Raw genomic sequence first — 20,228 nt, forward strand, 5'->3', positions numbered from 1 at the left:
TATTTTTTGATCCGTGGTGATAGGGCTTGGGCAGGAATCCCCAGTAAAGCAGTAGGGGGTCCATGTTATCTTGGCAAATTGACCCTATTTGCTCCTGGTGTGGATCATTTCAATATTTCAAGACAACCTTGTGTGAAGCGAGCTCTTTCTCCCACAGAGCTTACACCTAAGTGTAAAGATAATGTGGAATTGTGGAATAGGGGCGAGATTCTTACTGTGGCCATGTTGGCCCCAGGAGTAGGAATAGCTCATGCCTTAACCACGTTACGAAAAATGGCCTCTTGGAGTATCAAGCAATTCAATCTGACTTCTGAAATGATATTGAACTTGTTAGTGGATGTCAATAGCGTGAGACGTGCTGTTTTACAAAACAGAGCAGCCACAGATTTTTCTTGCTAGCACAGGGCCATGGTTGCCAGGAATTTGAAGGTATGTGTTGTATGAATCTTTCTGATCTCTCTAAATCTATCCAGAAGCAGCTTCAGCAACTTGCAGAAAATATGCACAAAATTACTCTGGTTTCTTCGCCTTTTGATCAATTCTTAGTGAGTTTAGGATGGCCAAGTTGCCTAACTAGTTTGCTATGCACAATTTTAGTACCTTTAATTGCAGTAGGCCTGTTAATTTGTTGTTTTCCTATTTTGTTACGATGCTGCCAGACTTGTTTGGAAAATAGCATGGATTCTATTTTAAAAAGAAAGGGGGACTTGATTTCCAATCATATTGATTGTGATCTTGTCCAGGGTACCTGCACGGGTTCAGTCTCCCACAGTATTCATTCAAAAATCATGTAATGATTAGAAGAGAAAAATTTCAGGGGGAAAAAAAAAACATGGTAAAACCTTATACTGAGCTAGAAGCAGCATAGACACCATGAAAATAACTATTTTCCAGGATTTGTTGAGAAACAAAGTCACATCAAAGTTCCACTTAAATATTCAAGCACATTAAACCAAAGATGTCATTACACGAAGACTCAACAACTTCTAAAGATGCAATGACATTTATGGATAGGTTTAAGCTTATCAAAACTTAGTTTTTGATATACTCATAATGTCTATTATCAGCAAGTAAGTAGAACTCTTACAATGTTGTAACCAACTGTATTATTTGATTACATTTTTTAGGAAGTCTTTCATTAAGGCCATTTCAAACTGTCATTGACATTAAGAAATCTCACAGGTTAATAGAGAAAGAGAAAGCTATGTCAAAGCACTTACCAAACTGACTAAGAACTGAGGATTGAGTAATGGGTGTTTTTAGATCCCAGGATGATGTGGTCGTTGTGGTAGTGGTGGCAGAGCTACTATTGTTTTGTTGGGATGTAAACTGACCCAACCCTGGAGATTTCAACTGGTCCAAGATTTGGGATCCAGTAGAGTTTGCCAATTTAGAGGATCCAAGTTCTCCAAAGCCAGAACAAAGAACTGCAGACTACCAAAAGACACAAAAGAAGAGGGGAAGGAGTGGAGTTAAGTATTTAATAATTAATTTGAACATAACCATAGGGTCAATGCCTACATCTGCTATTTGGTAGCAACTAAAACCACTTCAGCCCTTGATTAATAAAAAATGACCAATAAAAAAAATTCAGCGGTTGTAGCATAAGGCCAGATCTTCTCTGATTATCACTGATACAACTTTCACCACTGTGATTGCAACAATACTGATTTACTTGAATCCAAGAATCTTAAAATAGCATATATTTACTAACAGATTAATCGATTTTCAGAGAATAAATATAAGTGCCCAAGACTCAGAAATAGACAGGTTTCCACAGAAAGCAGTCAGATACCTGCTTGGAAATAACACAACAAAGTTTTCTGGCGTGTAACTCTTCACAAGTAAACTTTGTTTGTGCGTGTGTGTGAATGGAAGGAATGAAATTTTTAACTCTATTCCTTCAACATTTGGAACCTGAATTTTATAAATACTGAAACACAGCATGAAATGATCAGTACTGAAAAAGTTGTTTAAATATTTACTCATGAAGAATATTTAGAGAGCATAAGATAATTTTACCAGACGTGGAGGAGAATAAGAGTTTACAGCACTGGAGTTGCCAGTTCCTGACGACACCTGGGTGCTGTGTTGAGAATTTGTGAAGACTAGGGCTTGGCCAAAGGTCTGTTGCTGGGGAGCCTCAAATGAGTTGCCTTCTGCCTCTTGGGTAGAAGTCACAGGCTTTTGAAGCAGTGTTACCAAATTGATGCTGCAAGAAACAGCAAATTTTGGCTGGAATAAACATGATGGTTAGGCTGCGCTGAAACTGAAAAAAAGCACTAACAGTACTAAAGTTGCTGTACGGTAACAGAATTATTACTAAAAGTCTTTTCAAAGATTGCTTGCTTGCCATACAGAAAGAGGTGGGATAAAGCTTTTTGTAGAAAGTAATATTCTGCTAGCTGAAACCTTCCACTACAGTTAGAATATAAATATCCTTGCACTCTTTTCAAACATTACCAAATTTATAACATCATGTATCACATAAATAACCTATATGTTTAATATAACCAAGTAACTAGAGACAAGTCATAAAAGACACATTATGTTTAAGTGGATCCTGCCTGCAAGCCTATTATATATATATTGATAATCTACATTTTATGTATATTGTGCTATCCCTTTAAAAATGGCAAGAGATGAAAGTCCTGAATCTGTATAGGGTGGGTATGAGGATGACAAAAAATAAAGTCACACATGCAGCGACTGAGCAAATATGTAATGACATGGAAGTCACAAGAGCAGCAGAAATAAAAGCTAAGTTTCTCAGATATTATGTCCATATCAAAAATTACCACACATACCTGAGCAGGCTGAGAAACACAAATTTTCTTATATTTAGCATGGCTTACTAACCCCTACCACATATTTAGCACAGGTTTATCCAAGGAAAAGCAAAGTAATCAGACAATAAAATAAATCTACTCCAAAAACTCTGACTTAAGTTTATCCTAAATATACTGCAGGCTTGGGCTGAAGAGCTGCTTCCAGCACTAATTAGCATAGATTTCTGAATACCCAAAATTTTCTTATGGCAAGTAGAAAAAAAAAAAGCCATAACAAAAAAGAAAACCACTACAAAAAGCAAGCCATCAGTTTTGGAGTTTATGAACTAAAATATTTACTAACATAATTTGAGGAACATCCACTGGAAGACTATTTGTATTAGAACAATGAACATGTGAGCATATCACCTTTAAGAAGGAAAGGAATATAAACTGTAGGCAAACTGACACCATGCCTCCTTCAGATTGCATCCATGTTATAGGAAAAACTTTGCTGCAGTCTGGAGTACAGCTGCACAGCTATATCAGTATGTTTGGGACCATTAGGCCATCTCGTTTTCAGATCTCATGCTATCCAACTACCAAAGTCTTCATCACACTTTAACCCTCTCTCCTGGGACCTGAGACTTATGCAGGCAATGGACTCCACAACATCATAGACCAGGCATTTGGTGAAGACAAAGGAAGGCAGCAACTGCCATATTTTTGGTTCTCTGTCTGAACCCTATATCATCAGTTAAGGCAAGTAATTGTCATGCTTACCAGGAAATTCACCTTCTTGCCAACATAAGCTTTTTTGTTTAAGACATTTGTCAAAACACTACATGCTGAACACTTTCTGCATCTACAGGGGCAGGCTTTCCATTTTCTAGACAGCAAAGCCAGAGCTTCCTTTACAACAGCAGAAAACTTTTTTTCCTAGCTACTTTTGTTCCTGCCTGTAAGCAGTCTTTGTCCAGAAGACAAAGTCTTCACAGTATTATGCTTGTGGATTTGGTAAGCTTGGCTCCACTTCTATAGTCAATAATAGGTAACACAGGAACCCACCAAACCAACAATTTGCAAGCAAGGCTTTTGCAGTTTTGAAATTAGCTTGATCAAACTCTGACCAGGGCTGTCCTGTGTTTTATTCAATATTTTATATGTGCAAGCTAACATGGCTTCACTAAGCAGAAGGTTTTTAAGGTATAGGGAAAACATGGAGTAAGAGCTTACCTTTGCCCAGGAATCATGTGATTCTCAGCTGGAACAGAGGAAGCAGTGAAGACTTTTGTTTCAGAAAGCTGAAAAAGGGGGGTGGAGAGGTATTTTAATCATACACATGCTCACACTTCACTGCTGTGACATCTGCAGAAATTCCACCTTGGTCATGCACTTTCAAGATAAAAGTAAAGTCAAACTAGCATTACAATCTGCTTAAAAAGACAAAAACATAGTCAAAATTCATTATAGTATTCTCCACAGAATCAAGTACTAATTTAATTAAAGCGTTCAGAAATTTGATCTACTGAACAGACACAATGGTCTACCGATGTAACTACATCAGTTTGAGCAATAGTTTAACTGAAAAATATGAGGTCTGACACAAAAACCCCAAGACTAACCCTACAGCTCAGAAATCAAGAGTGGGAAGGGAGAGACAAAGAGATAGAACATAGAACATGTTCTAACCTGTCACAGGGAGACAATGCTCAGCTCAATTGCTTCACTCAATATGAATGGACACATGTTCAGATACAGACGTTTCCTTACCCTCTGTCAGAAAACGTCGGTATGCAAGAGTGAACAGCAAGTTAACATTAAGACAATATGTCAGTCCGCAACATTTTGTCTGTGAAGCAGTTTTTAGCCAATAACAACATTGCTGTGCTTGAGCACCCACCCTATTCGCCAGACTTGGCTCCCTGCTATTTCTACCTCTTCCCAAAGATCAAGTTAGCACTCAAAAGAACTCATTTTTTGTCAGTAGAAGATGTGAAAGGAAAAATTGTGGAGATCCTCAACAGCCTTTCAGAAAATGATCTGTGGAATTGCTTTGAACGTTGGCAGCATCGTATGCAGCTGTGTGTCAAACTCAGTAAACTGAACTGCTTTCACCATACTGTTACAATAAAGATAGATACTTGCACAGGTAGCTGGGAAGGGGAAGCTGGTTGGCTGGTTGGTTTGGGTTTGGAGGGGAAAGGGGGTAATTTTGCTTTGTAGGGGGGTTGATTAATTGCGGGGGGGGGGGGTATGTCGGTTGTTGTTTGTTTGTTTGTTTGAAAATAGCTTTACTTTTTTAAAAAATAGTAGTTAACCAGCTACAACTTCCTATTGACAAGAATACTTGCAAACCAGAACAGGCCATAAGCCGGTACAGGTTAGTTTTAACAAGATAAAGACATGCACGTATAATGGCTATACTTTAAATTAAATTTGCACACAATCACACTTAACTACTTCGGTGTAGCTTTGTATTTAGTCTAAAGAATAATTGACCTATTCAAATACTCACAAAGAATCCCTTTAGAATATGACATTTGAATACAGCACTTCCAGGAAACTATGCATTTTTAATTGCATACTTTGCTAGCAGCCCAGTTTAAAGGACACCACAGACATGAGCCAATTTCATCTGCCATCCCATGGGTAGCTCTACTGAAACCACATATATATCTGAACATAGTGATCTGACTGGGATTCTCCTATGAAACATTTGATTTAAGCAGGATGCAGAAGGGCTGACAGTGAGCAATCACTTACTGCTCAGAGGATAAATTCAAATTTTTATGTACTCTCCTAGCACCCACTTATATGCAACACAGTGTGTCATGAAAAAATAAGTGCCATCACGGTTCTTTCCTCCCCTTGCTGCCAGTACAATGTATTTTAATCCCATCTTTCTGGTATGCAACTCTGTCCTGTGCATAATGCTGCCAGCCCACAACAATATGTACTGACCAAAATTAATAAAGAAGATACAACTCAAGCATATTTCCAATTAAAACAGCTGTTTCCCTATTGTTCAGCCCTTTCCCCACCATACGTGTTATTTTAGAATAATGTGTACTATACTTTTTGTAGCGTTATGAGACTCCTGCATTATAAGGCACAAGGAGGTCAGCTAATGGCATGAGCAGCAGCCTATGGTCTGCAATCCCTTAGTTAAATATTAAATTCTTTGTAATGTCAACAGTTTCTTATACTCACATAACCCAGGATATGACTAACTGTGGCCAAAATACTGATGAATCCTGAAAACTTAAGCAAATCAAGGAGCCTGTGGAAGTTTGTGACAACACAAAACCATGCTTGATGTATGAAAGAAGAAATGTTCTCTTCAAGTGAGCCAGCATGCAAAACAAGTCTCCAGCTACCAGCTCGACTACACTGAAGTTTACACTACACCTTGTGGCAAACTCCACACCATAAGCTCCAACCAAATACCTAATTCAGGAGTCTGCTGGGATTACTGCATTTGTCAAAACATACAATTTGTGCAGCAGCAGCTGAAAAATTTTATTACACAGATGTATTTAGCATTTCTTAGAAGGAGCATTATCGACCCCTAACAAAGTTATTTATGCTCACTGTACACTACACTCAAATCTTTCACTGAGGCTCTGGCATTTTCCCAGAACTGAATGAACGGTTGTGAACCATTTGCAAATGTCAGCCTCACAAGGGTATTTCCTCCATCTGCAGTGAAATGCCTGTGCTTTTCAGCTCCTGTTCCCATGATAAGAATCATTCTCCAATCACCAAACAGACAATATATATAGCAACTAGCTACCAGCTCCTACAGCCAGTTGACAGGTGAGGAGAACAGGAAAATATACTTCAGTATCCTCATAAAAACACAACATAAATCAGAAATAACGAAACCTTATTACTGTTTTGGTACAATGTACTGAAGTTAAAGAAATTAATACAAGTTCTCACGCTGCTTCCTGGTAAAGGAAACATTACCACTAAAATACATTTTTGTCTGTCTGTTTTAAAGTGCTGCTGTTGTTTCAAATAAAAAATAAGACTACCAATATTGTACAGAAAATGTTTGTCTTCATCTATTTTCCAGCAATTTGTATGTATTCTATTTCTCTTCTTCTGATAGTTTCTGTAGTTAAACTTTATTTTCTTTAGCCAGGAGAATATTATCACAATTTTAACAGGAAAACCCAGAGCCATCTTAGTACCTCAACGTTTGTCTGTTTCTTCATTGTCTATTCCCTGAATATCCCCCTTTAACAAAATATAACTTCCTATTTTCAATACAACTAGTTTCCACTCTATTTAAGAGCATGCTGATGACCTACTATACTTGCTCAATACTCACTACTAAAGATAAACACCAGACAGGACTATTAGATCACAGAAACCTAATCCTTCTCAGGTCAAACGACATTAAATTTCATTCACCTGCTAGTAACTTGTATCTGACTAGAGAACACCATATTTAAATGAAAATATTCTTCACAAAAACACCTGGTCTTCATCTGCAGACAGCAAATACATCTGCTTCCTTGGTTGTTTTAATCATGCTACTAGAATTGTTTGTTTATTATGCATTGAAATCTGTGGCTCCACTTTCCAGCTACAGGTTCACATTATGCCTGTGTCTGCTAGACTAAAACCAGAGTCCATTATATGCTAATAAAGTAATCTTTTCAGATTCAGTACACTAAAAATCTCACTCTCAAGCACTTTTTCTATGAGTAAGTAATTTTCAGCAATTTTCCACAACTTTTGTTTTGTAAAAGCAATGAATAATTCGATACAGCACTTCAGAATCAGGTTCAGGAGAGTCCACATACAGAATATAAATCAAAAATGATTAAGAGACAGGGAAGAGGTCCTATAGGCAAAAAGACTAAAATAGCCTATTTTTTTCTTTTTGGCCACAGCATCAGCCCTTTAGGAGATTATGCCGAGCTGTTCTTTTTTCATCATCCACTACAATCCTGAAAAACGTTCAGCTGCTGCTTTCCAGAAAACAGCCCCTTGTTCTGGAGGTGTGCCTTTATTCCTATAACACAAATGGGCACTTGGCATTTTCCATTTGAACAAGTCAAGTCTAGTAGAGGTCCAGATTTTTCTGCATGACTGACTGGATTACTTTTAATTGCCATTCCAATAACTTTTGGATTTTCCACACATTTTATTCATCAGTGATTTTATTTTTACTTCCAAATCATTGATAAAGACACTAGATAGTATCTGGCCTAGGACTGGATTCCTTTACAGCCCTTCTAGAAATCCCCATGTTCAGTAAGGGTCCTCCTGCAAAAGATTTGCTGAAATATGCAAGGCAGACTTTAATCCACTTTATAAGTTTTGTGTTAGCATGTAATTACTTTTAGAAAAAAAGATGGAGAACAAATCTCTTACAAGGACATATTCTACCTTCATAGTTAACTTGTAATTAGAAATCAAGATCAGGTTTATTTGAAGTGGACCTATTTTCCATAAAACTACACTAAGTAGCACAAGCAGTATTCTTATGCATCTATTTTTTTTTTAAATCAGTTGATTCAATTTTTCCTTTATTATTACCCCAGACATGTTTTGGTCCAACTTGTCTGCAGCTCAACATTTCATTCACTCTGAACATTGGCACATAAACAACTTTCTCTTAGGTTACAGGGATTTTTCCAGTGCTCCAGAATTGATAAAAATTAACAACAAGCTAGAGATTTCATCTGCTGCTCTTACTCAGGTTTAATAATTAATTTTTTTAATTCTATCCATAGTCAGCATTGCTCAACACCCCTCCTGTACTACAAATGCTGTATCATATCAGCATCAAACAGGGGTGAGAAACAAGCCAGAAATTTTCACTATCCTTAGCCCTTAGTCCACCTCTAGCATATACTGCAGAAATAGAGGACAGGTTTAAACAAAAAGTCAACTTTTGATGGCAGCAACTGATATGTATCTGTTGTATGACACATTCACACATTTCTAGTGACATGCCGTCCTACAGGAGGAGGCAAAAGGGATGACTTCTGAGACAACCTATTACTCTTCTGAAAATAAACTTGAAATAACGGATATCCCTATAAAAGATGAAAAACTTCTTGAAAGCTAAGTTTTCTTGCTACCTCATTTGTTTTCTGAACTGCTTAAGCTTTAATACAATGAATGAAAACTTAAAATGATCACAAATGCCAAATATTTTGCAGAAATGAAGAAATCCTTTGCCTGATAAAGAATTAGAATCAAAATTGTTGTAGTACTTCAGACAACACATCATGATGAAATAACAGATATGAAGCAATTAAATGTTAACTTCAGCATACTACTAGCTCCTTTTTTAATATTATGAACAGAAAGTAGACTAAGTGGAACAATTATGCAGATTTTAAACAAAACATCAAATGAGGAGTCTAAAGTTGATAGTAAGCTTCAGCACTTAATTACAAAAAAGTCTTGAGATAATATGGTTTTAAATACCCACACAATAGTAGGGAGAAGTGTGTGGTTAACACTCATAAGCACTGAGCAATAGAGAACTATAATTCACAAATACTTAATTTGGGGTAAAACTTAAAATGTTATTATCTATGTATTGTCCACCCAGAAAAATAAATTAATATTCAATTTTATTTAAAACATAAGCTTATCTAAATAGATATATTTTAAACAAGAATTACAGCAAGAAACACAGTAAGAAATAAAAAAAAAATAATTGCATGCATGCATACAGCAAAGTATTGCTTCAAAGAGTTTTTGAACAACACAGAAACTCTGAAAAGGGTAAATAAGCAATTGGTCTATCCGACAAGGTACACTTACATCTTCATTCCAGTCTTCTGCTGTCCATTCTTCTATTGAGTTTTTCCATGCTCCTATTGTAATTTGGGGAAGGAAAGAAAACAGTTACAAGATGAAAGCATGGTATCATTTAAACTCTTCTGTTTTATAAGCAATCATGCTTTCATTATTAGCAGAGCACAAAGAAAGGAGGTGGCATTTGGAAACATGGGAAGCTCTAGAAAACTGGTCTGCAGATTTAAACTTTTGGGAAGCTTTTTCCCCCCTTTAATTTCTAATTTCTTGCCCGTTACAGTATCAGACATAATTTGTACCGATGCATCTTGCCAGACTATGGTATATACCGATGGTCTTGCCAGACTAACCTGATCGCCTTCTATGACAAAGTGACTCGGCTGCTGGATGAGGGAAAGGCTGTGGATGTGGTCTTCCTGGACTTCAGTAAAGCCTTTGACACAGTTTCTCACAGCATTCTGCTTGAGAAACTGTCAGCCTCTGGGCTGGACAGGCGCACACTCTCCTGGGTGGAAAACTGGTTGGCTGGCTGGGCCCAGAGAGTGGTGGTAAATGGTGTGAAATCCAGCTGGAGGCCAGTGACAAGTGGGGTTCCCCAGGGCTCAGTGCTGGGTCCAGCCCTGTTCAATGTCTTCATCAATGATCTGGATGAAGGCATCAAGTGCACCCTTAGCAAGTTTGCGGACGACACTAAGCTGGGTGGAAGTGTTGATCTGCTGGAGGGTCGGGAGGCTCTGCAAAGGGATCTGAACAGGCTGGACCGCTGGGCAGAGTCCAATGGCATGAGGTTTAACAAGGCCAAATGCTGGGTCCTGCACTTGGGGCACAACAACCCTATGCAGTGCTACAGACTAGGAGAAGACTGGCTAGAAAGCTGCCTGGAGGAGAGGGACCTGGGGGTGTTGGTTGACAGCCGACTGAATATGAGCCAGCAGTGTGCCCAGGTGGCCAAGAAGGCCAATGGCATCTTGGCTTGTATCAGAAACGGTGTGACCAGCAGGTCCAGGGAGGTTATTCTCCCTCTGTACTCGGCACTGGTGAGACCGCTCCTCGAATACTGTGTTCATTTCTGGGCCCCTCACCATAAGAAGGATGTTGAGGCTCTGGAGCGAGTCCAGAGAAGAGCAACAAAGCTGGTGACGGGGCTGGAGAACAGGCCTTATGAGGAGCGGCTGAGAGAGCTGGGGGTGTTTAGCCTGGAGAAGAGGAGGCTGAGGGGTGACCTCATTGCTCTCTACAACTACCTGAAAGGACGTTGTAGAGAGGAGGGTGCTGGCCTCTTCTCCCAAGTGACAGGGGACAGGACGAGAGGGAATGGCCTCAAGCTCCGCCAGGGGAGGTTTAGGCTAGACGTTAGGAAAAAATTCTTTACAGAAAGGGTCATTGGGCACTGGAACAGGCTGCCCAGGGAGGTGGTTGAGTCACCTTCCCTGGAGGTGTTTAAGGCACGGGTGGATGAGGTGCTGAGGGATATGGTTTAGTGTTTGATGGGAACGGTTGGACTCGATGATCCGGCGGGTCTCTTCCAACCTGGTTATTCTGTGATTCTGTGATTCTGTGATTCTGTGATCTCTGCAACCAGTGACTAATCCTAAACACTGGGAGAACTTCCTCCTATATCCCAAATGACAGTGAGAGGTTACTCCCAGTTTCATGCACAGATTCATACAGAGCCTGAACAAAACAATCACTACACCTGCTCCGACATTCATAATCCTATTTGCAACATACACAAACTCAAGACCCAAGCAATGCCTCTGGAGGCTCCTTTCCAACCTCTCTCTTTGGGGCAGAACAGCCCCGATCCCTTACCCTGATAGGAGAATTTTATTTTAAAATGTATATAATTCATATAATGGCAGCAGAAAAGTCAATAAGCTTCCAGTGTAGCTGCAAAACACTTCTTTACATAACTTGTGGCAGAATTTATTTGGCGAACACTGAAGGACAGCGTGCAGTCCACAGCATGCAGCAATGGGAAACCTACAGGAAACTATCCTACAGATGCAAAAAACTGACGCCTTCCATAAGTAACAGCAGGGAGAGACTTGCAAGAGCAATACGTGGAAGGCTTTGCCCACCATAAGCATAGGGAAGGTTAACCCAGCAGCAACCAGAGCTCTCATTTAAACTACATAACCACAAGCAAAGAAAACACCAGCAGTAAAGTTCCTGCTATCATCACCTTTGATCAAGTACAAAAGTGAAAGAACTATTGCTTTAATCATCTCCTTTTACTTAACCAGGAACCCTCTGAGACACATTCATCCAGAAACAAGCCTCCTGAACACAGCATCAAATCCAGTTTTAACTAATGCCATCACTACATTAGTGCGTTCCTTCATAAACCTTTACAAAGCAGCATCTTGGGCAGAGGAGGGTTGAATGGCACTAATACAGTGAGGCAAACAGGTCTACCATGGAGATAAACACACGGTGGGGAGGAGAGGGGATTTATACCTTGTAATTCAAAACTATTTGGCAGGTCCTGAGCAAGATAGCATCCACTCTGTGTTGGCTTTGTGGAGCAATATAGAGTTGCTGGAAACATCTTGTGCTCACGTTTTACCAAACAGCCCCTAACCAGGAGGTTTCTACACACTGCAAAAAAATTTTAGTCCAAAAACCACCTTGGTGCTATTGCAACTCCATATATCCTCTTCCCAAGCTTTACCCTCGTGCCTTTCAAAACATCGCAATTTAAGAGTTCTCTGCTTACCACCAAAATTATCCTTTGTTTTCAAGGATTCTTGTCCTAGCAACTTCAATCTAGGTGTCTATCTGTGACTCTTTCCTGTTTCCCTTTGTAACAAGTTCAGTTTTTGAAAGTTATAAAGCAAATAAAAAGCATACTATATGTTTTGGGTAAATCTTCAGCTATTTTCCTCCAGTTCCTCACTTCCTGTCACACTATTTGATTTTGTTGTTTTTTTTTTTTAATAATTAGCCATAGATTAGCCCCCAAATAATTTTATTTTGGTCTGTCCCAAACTTATGTACTATTCCTTTCCTTCTGGATTACATTCACATTTTATAATGACCTGAGGTTTCCTTAAAACTTTCCTTCTGACTCTTAGAACAGTCTTTAAAAAAGACAACAACTTCCTTTTAAATTCCAAGCTACACAATTCCCTTCTTCCCCCTTGACAGTTACACTGTCATTTCTTGTCATTCTTCATTTTTAGAGTCATTTAAGACTGCTCATAACCAAGATAATGAAGGAAGTCTTTCTGTTAAATTTATGAAACTATCAAAGTGAAGGTATCAGTAAATTACCAGAATACCATTTTTATAACCTACTTTGACAAGTGACCACCTCCAATATAATTTATTTATAAGAACTACTGCTATTTGTTGTTTGGGATCTCCCACCACCTTGTACATCACAAAAAAAAGGTAAGAACAAATATTCAGCATGCCTGTAAGAAAATATCAGTCACACTGTTCAAGTTTATTCCCTTTTGGATGAGGATTGGTCATTTTGATTCTTCCCACCTGTCCCTACTCTTTGCCTTTCAGTTGTACATTACTTCTACAAAAATTAGCATGCAGTAGAACTGAATTATTAGGAATACAATTACACTTAAATGTTATGAAATATCAAGGATTCACCCTGTACTCTCTTTTTATTTCAATCTGCAACACTAAATTTTACCTCCACAGAATCAGCTAGCTTTTCTATAGGATTACACAATGGTGCACCTAGAAAGACCTTTCATTCAGGCTTTCAAAGCACATATGGGGGTAACTACATTTTGGAAACAAATAGTGCATTTCTTTCTAATTGAAAAAGTTGATGCTGATCCTTCCCTAGCAATGGCTTAAAGTGGAAATACTTAGTAAATACTCAGAACTCCACAGAGAGTTAGTATTTGCATGATGTCTTCAGAAAACATTTTGATAAGCAAAACTGGTTCTGTTTCTCCAGGTAGTTGCCCAGTTATCTCCTTTTTAACCTAACTGTAGATGAAACACCCAGTTTCCAAGTAGCTAGTATGAGCTAATTTTTTCTTTGTTTTTAGATGAAAGAAGAAATGGGACTGAGTAATGAGGAATAAAGAGAAGGATTTCCATCCTGCGCTTCCTCTGTGTATACTCTTATCCAAGATCCTTCACTAGCTCACTGCAGGCTTTATCGATTTCCATACATATACATCAGCCTCATTCACATCTTTAGTAACTGCACATTGGTAATTTATTTATTACCAGGACTGTTGATTTGTAACTAATGTAATAGCACTGTAAATTAAGGGAAAAAAATCAACTGAAAACTAATATTTGTGATTAACAAGCCAAAACAACAGCTCGACTTTGTACAACCTGCTTCCAGCCCATACCTTGTTGGCCACTCCTTCCCCCTACCACTGCTTCCATCTTCCTTCCCAGAACTCTCTTCTGTTTTAAAACTATTAACCCAGCTGCAGCCTCCTCTAATAACCAACCCTCAAGATGCTTTCCATCACAAGGTTGAAAGTGCTTCCCACTTGGACAAAACTAAATTATTCCATTTTAAAGCCTACTCATTTTAAAGAGATCTCTTTTTTTGGCTCTGGGACTTGTTTTTTATTTTCCTAGTTTGTCTAAAGAAGCACTGTAAAATGAAGCACACTTCCTATATAGAGACATTTTTGTTTTGTCAGTTATGGTGCCTTTTCCATTTGCACTGGAAGTAAATTAAGATTAGCAATAAAAAGGTACTTAACACCCAAAAAGAACATTCACGCTTAACTCCTTTACTTTAAATTTCCACCAGCCAAATGATTTTTGCAGGAACTCTCCACACTGACGCTCACTCATCCATACCCCTAAGAACCATTAATCTAACAAAGTCAGGGAAAATTCCCAAATGCTTTCTCCTGCCTTCTTCTCCATGCCATGCTCCCCAGCTTTCACAGACATGCCTTAAGTTGTGTTACAGAAGTTCAGTGCAGTTGCTGGTAACATGTGCACAGCCTAACTGCAAAAACACACTTGGCATCCAAAAAGAAGCTTCACACATCAACTAGTACACTTTGAACTCCCCCCAAACTGATTGCTCAGCAGCAAACCTCTCATATAAACACATTTGTACTCTTATGGGGATCTGTTTAGCTACTCTTGGGCAGAATTCTTCCATTACCAAAGACTGAGGAGATGCCTACAAGAAGGAACAGAGGTTGCCACAGGGGAGGCACATGAAGGCTACCTAGAGTTAGCAGGGAGAGTCACAAAACATTCAAGCTCGCTTGGGAAGCGGAGCACAAGTCAAAGTCATTTGTAAGCCACATCCTTACAGTTGCATTCAGTAATAACAACCAGTGAATTTTCTCCAGTCTCCTCATGCCTTTCTTTTATGTCTTCTTTCTTTAGTTAGTTAACCTTATTGCTTCTGCAATACTCGTGACAACATACCGTGCCCTCTGCTACGATATAGCAAGCAACAGCATCAGTATTCCTAGGGGAATTTTCAAATCATTAAGTGTCCTTCTAACTCATTATCTGATAAACTTATTTGAAAAAATAATATGAGTCAAAGGTGCATTTCTGTTTGTGCTATAGCACGAAGTAATTTCAAAAGTAATTCCTTGGAAAGATGCCATCTTTGGCAAAAGAGCTCCCTTTCAATAATCATTAATATACTCAGTGTCACTCTCCTACAGACTAGAAGGCACTCAGAGTGACTAGACAGCTGCCCTCCTAAACTCTGAGCCTGTTACTGTCTTCTCTGATTAAGGGGAAAATTACTTATATGAAGTTTAGAAAGCTGCATCTCAAGGAGCTCACAGCAGAGCTCAATGGAGCACACCCTAGCCTCCAGAATCAGTCTTTTCCTTCCACACCTGACACAGGGGTTTATGAAAAAATCATCTGAGCAGGCTTCAGCAATGAAGAGATCATTAAGAGTTACCCTTTGCTGGAGTTAAAAAAAAATAAATCTGTCCTATCACTCAGTGGTTCCCAAGTGTGGACAATAGTGGACATCCTGACACTGGGTTTCCTTTGCCTTCACCTCCCGTCACAGAATATCGGAAGCAGCAAGATAACCTGTTTTCCCAATCACAGACAAGCAGGTCACATTCTTCATTTCTTAATTGCCATGAGACCACTGTTAAGCGGTTCATTTCCAAACTACGTCTGTCTCCTGCTTTTAGCTGACAGGCCATACTTCACACTTGAGACTTCATACAGAAACTCAGAGCTGCCTCTACCTTCAGAGAGGTAGACTGCTCTTTTGGCTTCCATTCAAATGCCTACTCGTGCCTTAGTTAATAGTTCTTCTCTTCAAAGGTGGCAGATCTTGGAACTCTTCTGCATCCCAGAGACTCTCATTCTTACATTCCTGCGTTGCACAGCTGGGGCTTCTAAAGCCACCCCAGTGTCACCAAGTGGATTAATATTTGTAAACAGTTTTTCTTTTATTTTTCTTATTCTACTTAGAGATTCACACCCTAATGCCCAATGCCTGTGGACTTACCCTCTTTAACTACATTAGGTGAGCTCTTAAGCAGTACTTTAGATATCTAAACAGTTCTTCACATACAAGGTTCTTCCAGTAACTTTTCAAACCCCTTTGTCTCTCAAGGGATTGTTAGTACTAAAAAAAAGATGCAAATTGCCTTCCCTTCATTCTAACCATATAGTCATTCAGGCTACAACATATACTCTGCACATTAGTAGCAGTTAAGATATAAAAATGAACTAATATCTGTGTCAGGTGAGATGTACTCACATTTTCAGAAGTTAAATGAACACTAACAGAATGGTTATTTTAACTGCAATTTGCTACAGGTCATCATTCCAATCCTCCCACTTCTTGAAGCATCTTACCAATTCCATCATGTGCATCATTCTGACCAGTCTCCCAAATCTCTGATTTTGCCCCAAAGCCATCTGTGGCAGAAGACGCCTTATAGTCTGCAGGGTTAAATATCCTAGAGTTTTAAAAGTTAAGAAATGGAAGAGAACACATGGGTCATTCAATGAACACAAGCGCCATAATTTTTAGCTGAAGTTGTATTAGATTTAACATCTCAATTTCCATATAATTTATCTTGATAGCTTTGTTTTCTAAAGAAATTTTTTCCTCTATGAGCAGACACAGATAAAATGGGAGAAAAGAAGTAAGAGGAGAAAAAAGTAAGGACACTGAAAAAAAACATTAATGTAGAGAAACTGAACCAAAACAGCAGTTCCTGAAAAGGCAGTTATCAGCATACCTACTCTTCCCAGTCTTATAAAGCATTAGTTTATATGCACAACGATAAGCCTCTTTCAGCTGATAGTTTCTCAGCAGGCAACTGACTGATGAGAAATGAGTATCACATCCTTTCAGAGCACCAGACCTGCGCAGGACAGGAGTCAGAACATCCGTAAGATTTCAGAATGCACTCACTCCTGACACCAATGCCAGAACACATAGATGCAGCTAAAAGGTAAAAAAGGTTTATTGACGAAAAACATTTTTTCAGTTTATCAGCTACAAGTATGAACAAGAAGAATTATTAGAGATATAGAATGAGCCTTCTGTTCATCATGAAATCACTAATATTATGTGAAAAGTCATTAAAGGTAAACAGTGAGTGAAAGTAGTGGAGGCTACACCTATTAAGCAAGTTATTCCAACAAAGCTGAGAACAAACTTTAGAACTGCTGAGTAACTTCTTTTGATTCAAACAGCTAAAGCATGAAACCTCAAAAATGGGCGAAACTTAATAACCACTAGTCTTTCTGGTTTTATATAGAACTTGCATGTTCTGCGTTACGCCAAAACAAATCTATATTTAAATTGACCTAGAACTATACACACCACAGAGAACTTTCAGCCTCCTAGGCGCCCTATGCCTGCTACTGATAAGTACAAATAGCTTCTCCAAGTTTGAGATATTAACATAAAGAGAACTTACATTAGGTTTGTATAGGGGTGTCTAGTTAGAATTACTGGTTTAAGACAAAAATAACCATTAATCATGTAACAGATCTGTGAAATTTTGCATCCATATTGTTTTATCAAGTATAAAGTAATATTAATACATACAGTGGCAATATTAATATTGTCAATTAATATTGCCACTGAGTTTGATCCTTGCCAAAATCTGTGCTCTGCATGTTTCTTACCCCATGACTTGGTCTGAAAACCTCCCTGCTCCTCTCCCTCTGCCACGTCCAAATCCTAGGAGAGAAAACACCATTTAACAGCAACAGCAGAGGAGCCACCAATCACTAGTCTGTCACATTAGAAAATAACTTGGCTGAAGAAGAAAACTAGCATAGTTAAAGTTGAATATTCTTTACTTCCCAGATTTCCTCACAGGATAATTTGTTTCCCTAACACACACGAGTAAGCTACAGTTTATCTAAGACTACATGCTTCATGAGTAAGAGCAGTACCTCCAGGACATGGTAAAACCAGTTTAGGAAGTTCCTATTTTAATGACTTTCCTTTCCCCCTACCTCAACATTCATTCTTCCCCTTGCCCTAGTTCATTGTCCAAGTCTTAAAAGAGTTTCTGAATCTCTAAAATATCTACTGCATATATTTCCAAGATCTTCTTAGAAATATCAAAATAGCAGGATAGCTTTACCCACATTTTTATCAAAGAGTTTACCCATATCCTACATAAGCTGACAACTGCTAGTTACAGAGGAACCATGGAAACCTGCAGAGAAAGGATTCCCATCCAGCAGCATGAACAATTTTGGTGGGACAAGAACACAGAAAACTGAAGTCTGACACTAGGCCAGGCCTGCTATATCTCTACATTTTCCCCTCTTAGCTCTCTTTTCACAATCAGTTGGAGAAAAGACAGACAGAGGTTAGGAAAGGGGTAACAGCAACTGCAACCCAGCAATCGCCACCCCTCTTCACCAAGCCCACATATGGAGCTGCGCTCTTTGCTCTGCCATAAAAAACAGTGCTCCAGACCCCACTGTACCAAACTGATTGTAAATTGGCCTCCGAACCTTCTTGCTCAGTCTACCTATTCTACTGCTCTTCTCTCCTTCACCACCTAAAATCCCCAATCTGGGAAGCTGATCCATGGCATAACGAGGTCACATCTCTCAGATGCACAGAAATCAGTGCACTCCAGATTATCATTATCCTTCAGCCCAGTAAATTATTTTCTTTAAGAGTAGAACTAGCTAAGCAAGTTTATTTGGGGACACTGTATAGGCCATACATGTTATAAATTTACTTCCTACAGCTATCAATACAGCATTAAACACCATTTAGTAATGATGTACAGACGAGAGATCAACAGTTTTTTTACAAACTCAGCTACAAGACTAATTGGGAGCTGCAAATAACAGAAACAGTCAAGCAGAAATATTTTTGAGTGAGGCAGACATTACGTACAGAGAGATTAGCTGGAACAGCTAGCATGAAAGAACAAATAGATTTTAGAAGAGAAGTCTCCCCAGCCTCCCAAGCACAAAAGCCTGAAAGAATAATATTAGTATATTAAACAGGTGATGAAGTTTTAGAAAGTGAGGCACATGTAAGATGCCATACCAGTATGGACACAATAAGCTACTGGCTAAAAACAGCAGTAAGAACCTCTAAAAATTTTAGAAATTGCTAGAAAGAAATCATGTAGATCCTGAAGTTCCACACATAGTCTTAGACTCCTAGCCAGAAAGGTGGGGGTTTTTTTATACTTTGAAAGTTAATGCTGTACTTGAATTTCAAGTGGATTCCCATAACTTCATAAAGCTGTGTGTATGCTTTCTGTCAAAATTGAATTAAATTAAGTTTAATCAACAAATGCAACAAAAAGCATTCTAATGAAGACAAAAGGGAAGTATCAAACCAGTGGGGTTACAGAAAGCACTAAATTCAAAGCTAGAAAAGACACTTACAAAGAGCCAATTCAAAATATGGGACAGTGAGTACTCATCACTGAAAGACTATCCTAATTTGGACACAGAATCTAATACACCATAGAATCATAGAATAACCAGGTTGGAAAAGACCCACCGGATCATCGAGTCCAACCATTCCTATCAAACACTAAAACATGCCCCTTAGCACCTCGTCCACCCGTGCCTTAAACACCTCCAGGGAAGGTGACTCAATCACCTCCCTGGGCAGCCTGTTCCAGTGCCCAATGACCCTTTCTGTGAAAAAAATTTTCCTAATATCCAGCCTGAACCTCCCCTGGCGGAGCTTGAGGCCATTCCCTCTTGTCCTGTCCCCTGTCACTTGGAGGAAGAGGCCAGCACCCTCCTCTCCACAACTTCCTTTTAGGTAGTTGTAGAGAGCAATGAGGTCTCCCCTCAGCCTCCTCTTCTCCAGGCTAAACAACCCCAGCTCTCTCAATCGTTCCTCATAAGGCCTGTTCTCCAGCACCTTCACCAGCTTCGTTGCTCTTCTCTGCACACGCTCCAGAGCCTCAACATCCTTCTTGAGGTGAGGGGCCCAGAAATGAATACAGTATTTGAGGAGCGGTCTCACCAGTGCCAAGTACAGAGGGAGAATAACCTCCCTGGACCTGCTGGTCACACCATTTCTGATACAAGCCAAGATGCCATTGGCCTTCTTGGCCACCTGGGCACACTGCTGGCTCATGTTCAGTCGGCTGTCAACCAACACCCCCAGGTCTTTCTCCTCTAGGCAGCTTTCTAGCCAGACTTCTAGTCTGTAGCACTGCACAGGGTTGTCAATGCAAGATGCCAGTGGGAAGGACCAAT

The 20,228-nt window shown here is 39.2% G+C and overlaps 1 protein-coding gene across 3 annotated transcripts in view; it reads right to left on the bottom strand.

Moving 5' to 3' along the window:
* Positions 1-20,228, bottom strand: part of LOC138733825 (ubiquitin-associated protein 2-like) — a 112,757-nt gene that overhangs the window by 33,895 nt on the left and 58,634 nt on the right. For all 3 annotated transcript variants that reach the window (XM_069881311.1, XM_069881310.1, XM_069881312.1), the window contains exons 7-12: positions 17,655-17,709; positions 16,368-16,471; positions 9,567-9,619; positions 4,005-4,072; positions 2,023-2,212; positions 1,221-1,434 (exon numbers count right to left, since the gene is read on the bottom strand). In XM_069881311.1, the coding sequence (XP_069737412.1) occupies positions 1,221-1,434; positions 2,023-2,212; positions 4,005-4,072; positions 9,567-9,619; positions 16,368-16,471; positions 17,655-17,709 (684 nt within the window). The remainder of the gene's footprint in view (positions 1-1,220; positions 1,435-2,022; positions 2,213-4,004; positions 4,073-9,566; positions 9,620-16,367; positions 16,472-17,654; positions 17,710-20,228) is intronic.

The sequence above is a fragment of the Phaenicophaeus curvirostris genome (genome assembly GCF_032191515.1).
Source record: "Phaenicophaeus curvirostris isolate KB17595 chromosome W unlocalized genomic scaffold, BPBGC_Pcur_1.0 scaffold_35, whole genome shotgun sequence".
Taxonomy (NCBI): domain Eukaryota; kingdom Metazoa; phylum Chordata; class Aves; order Cuculiformes; family Cuculidae; genus Phaenicophaeus; species Phaenicophaeus curvirostris.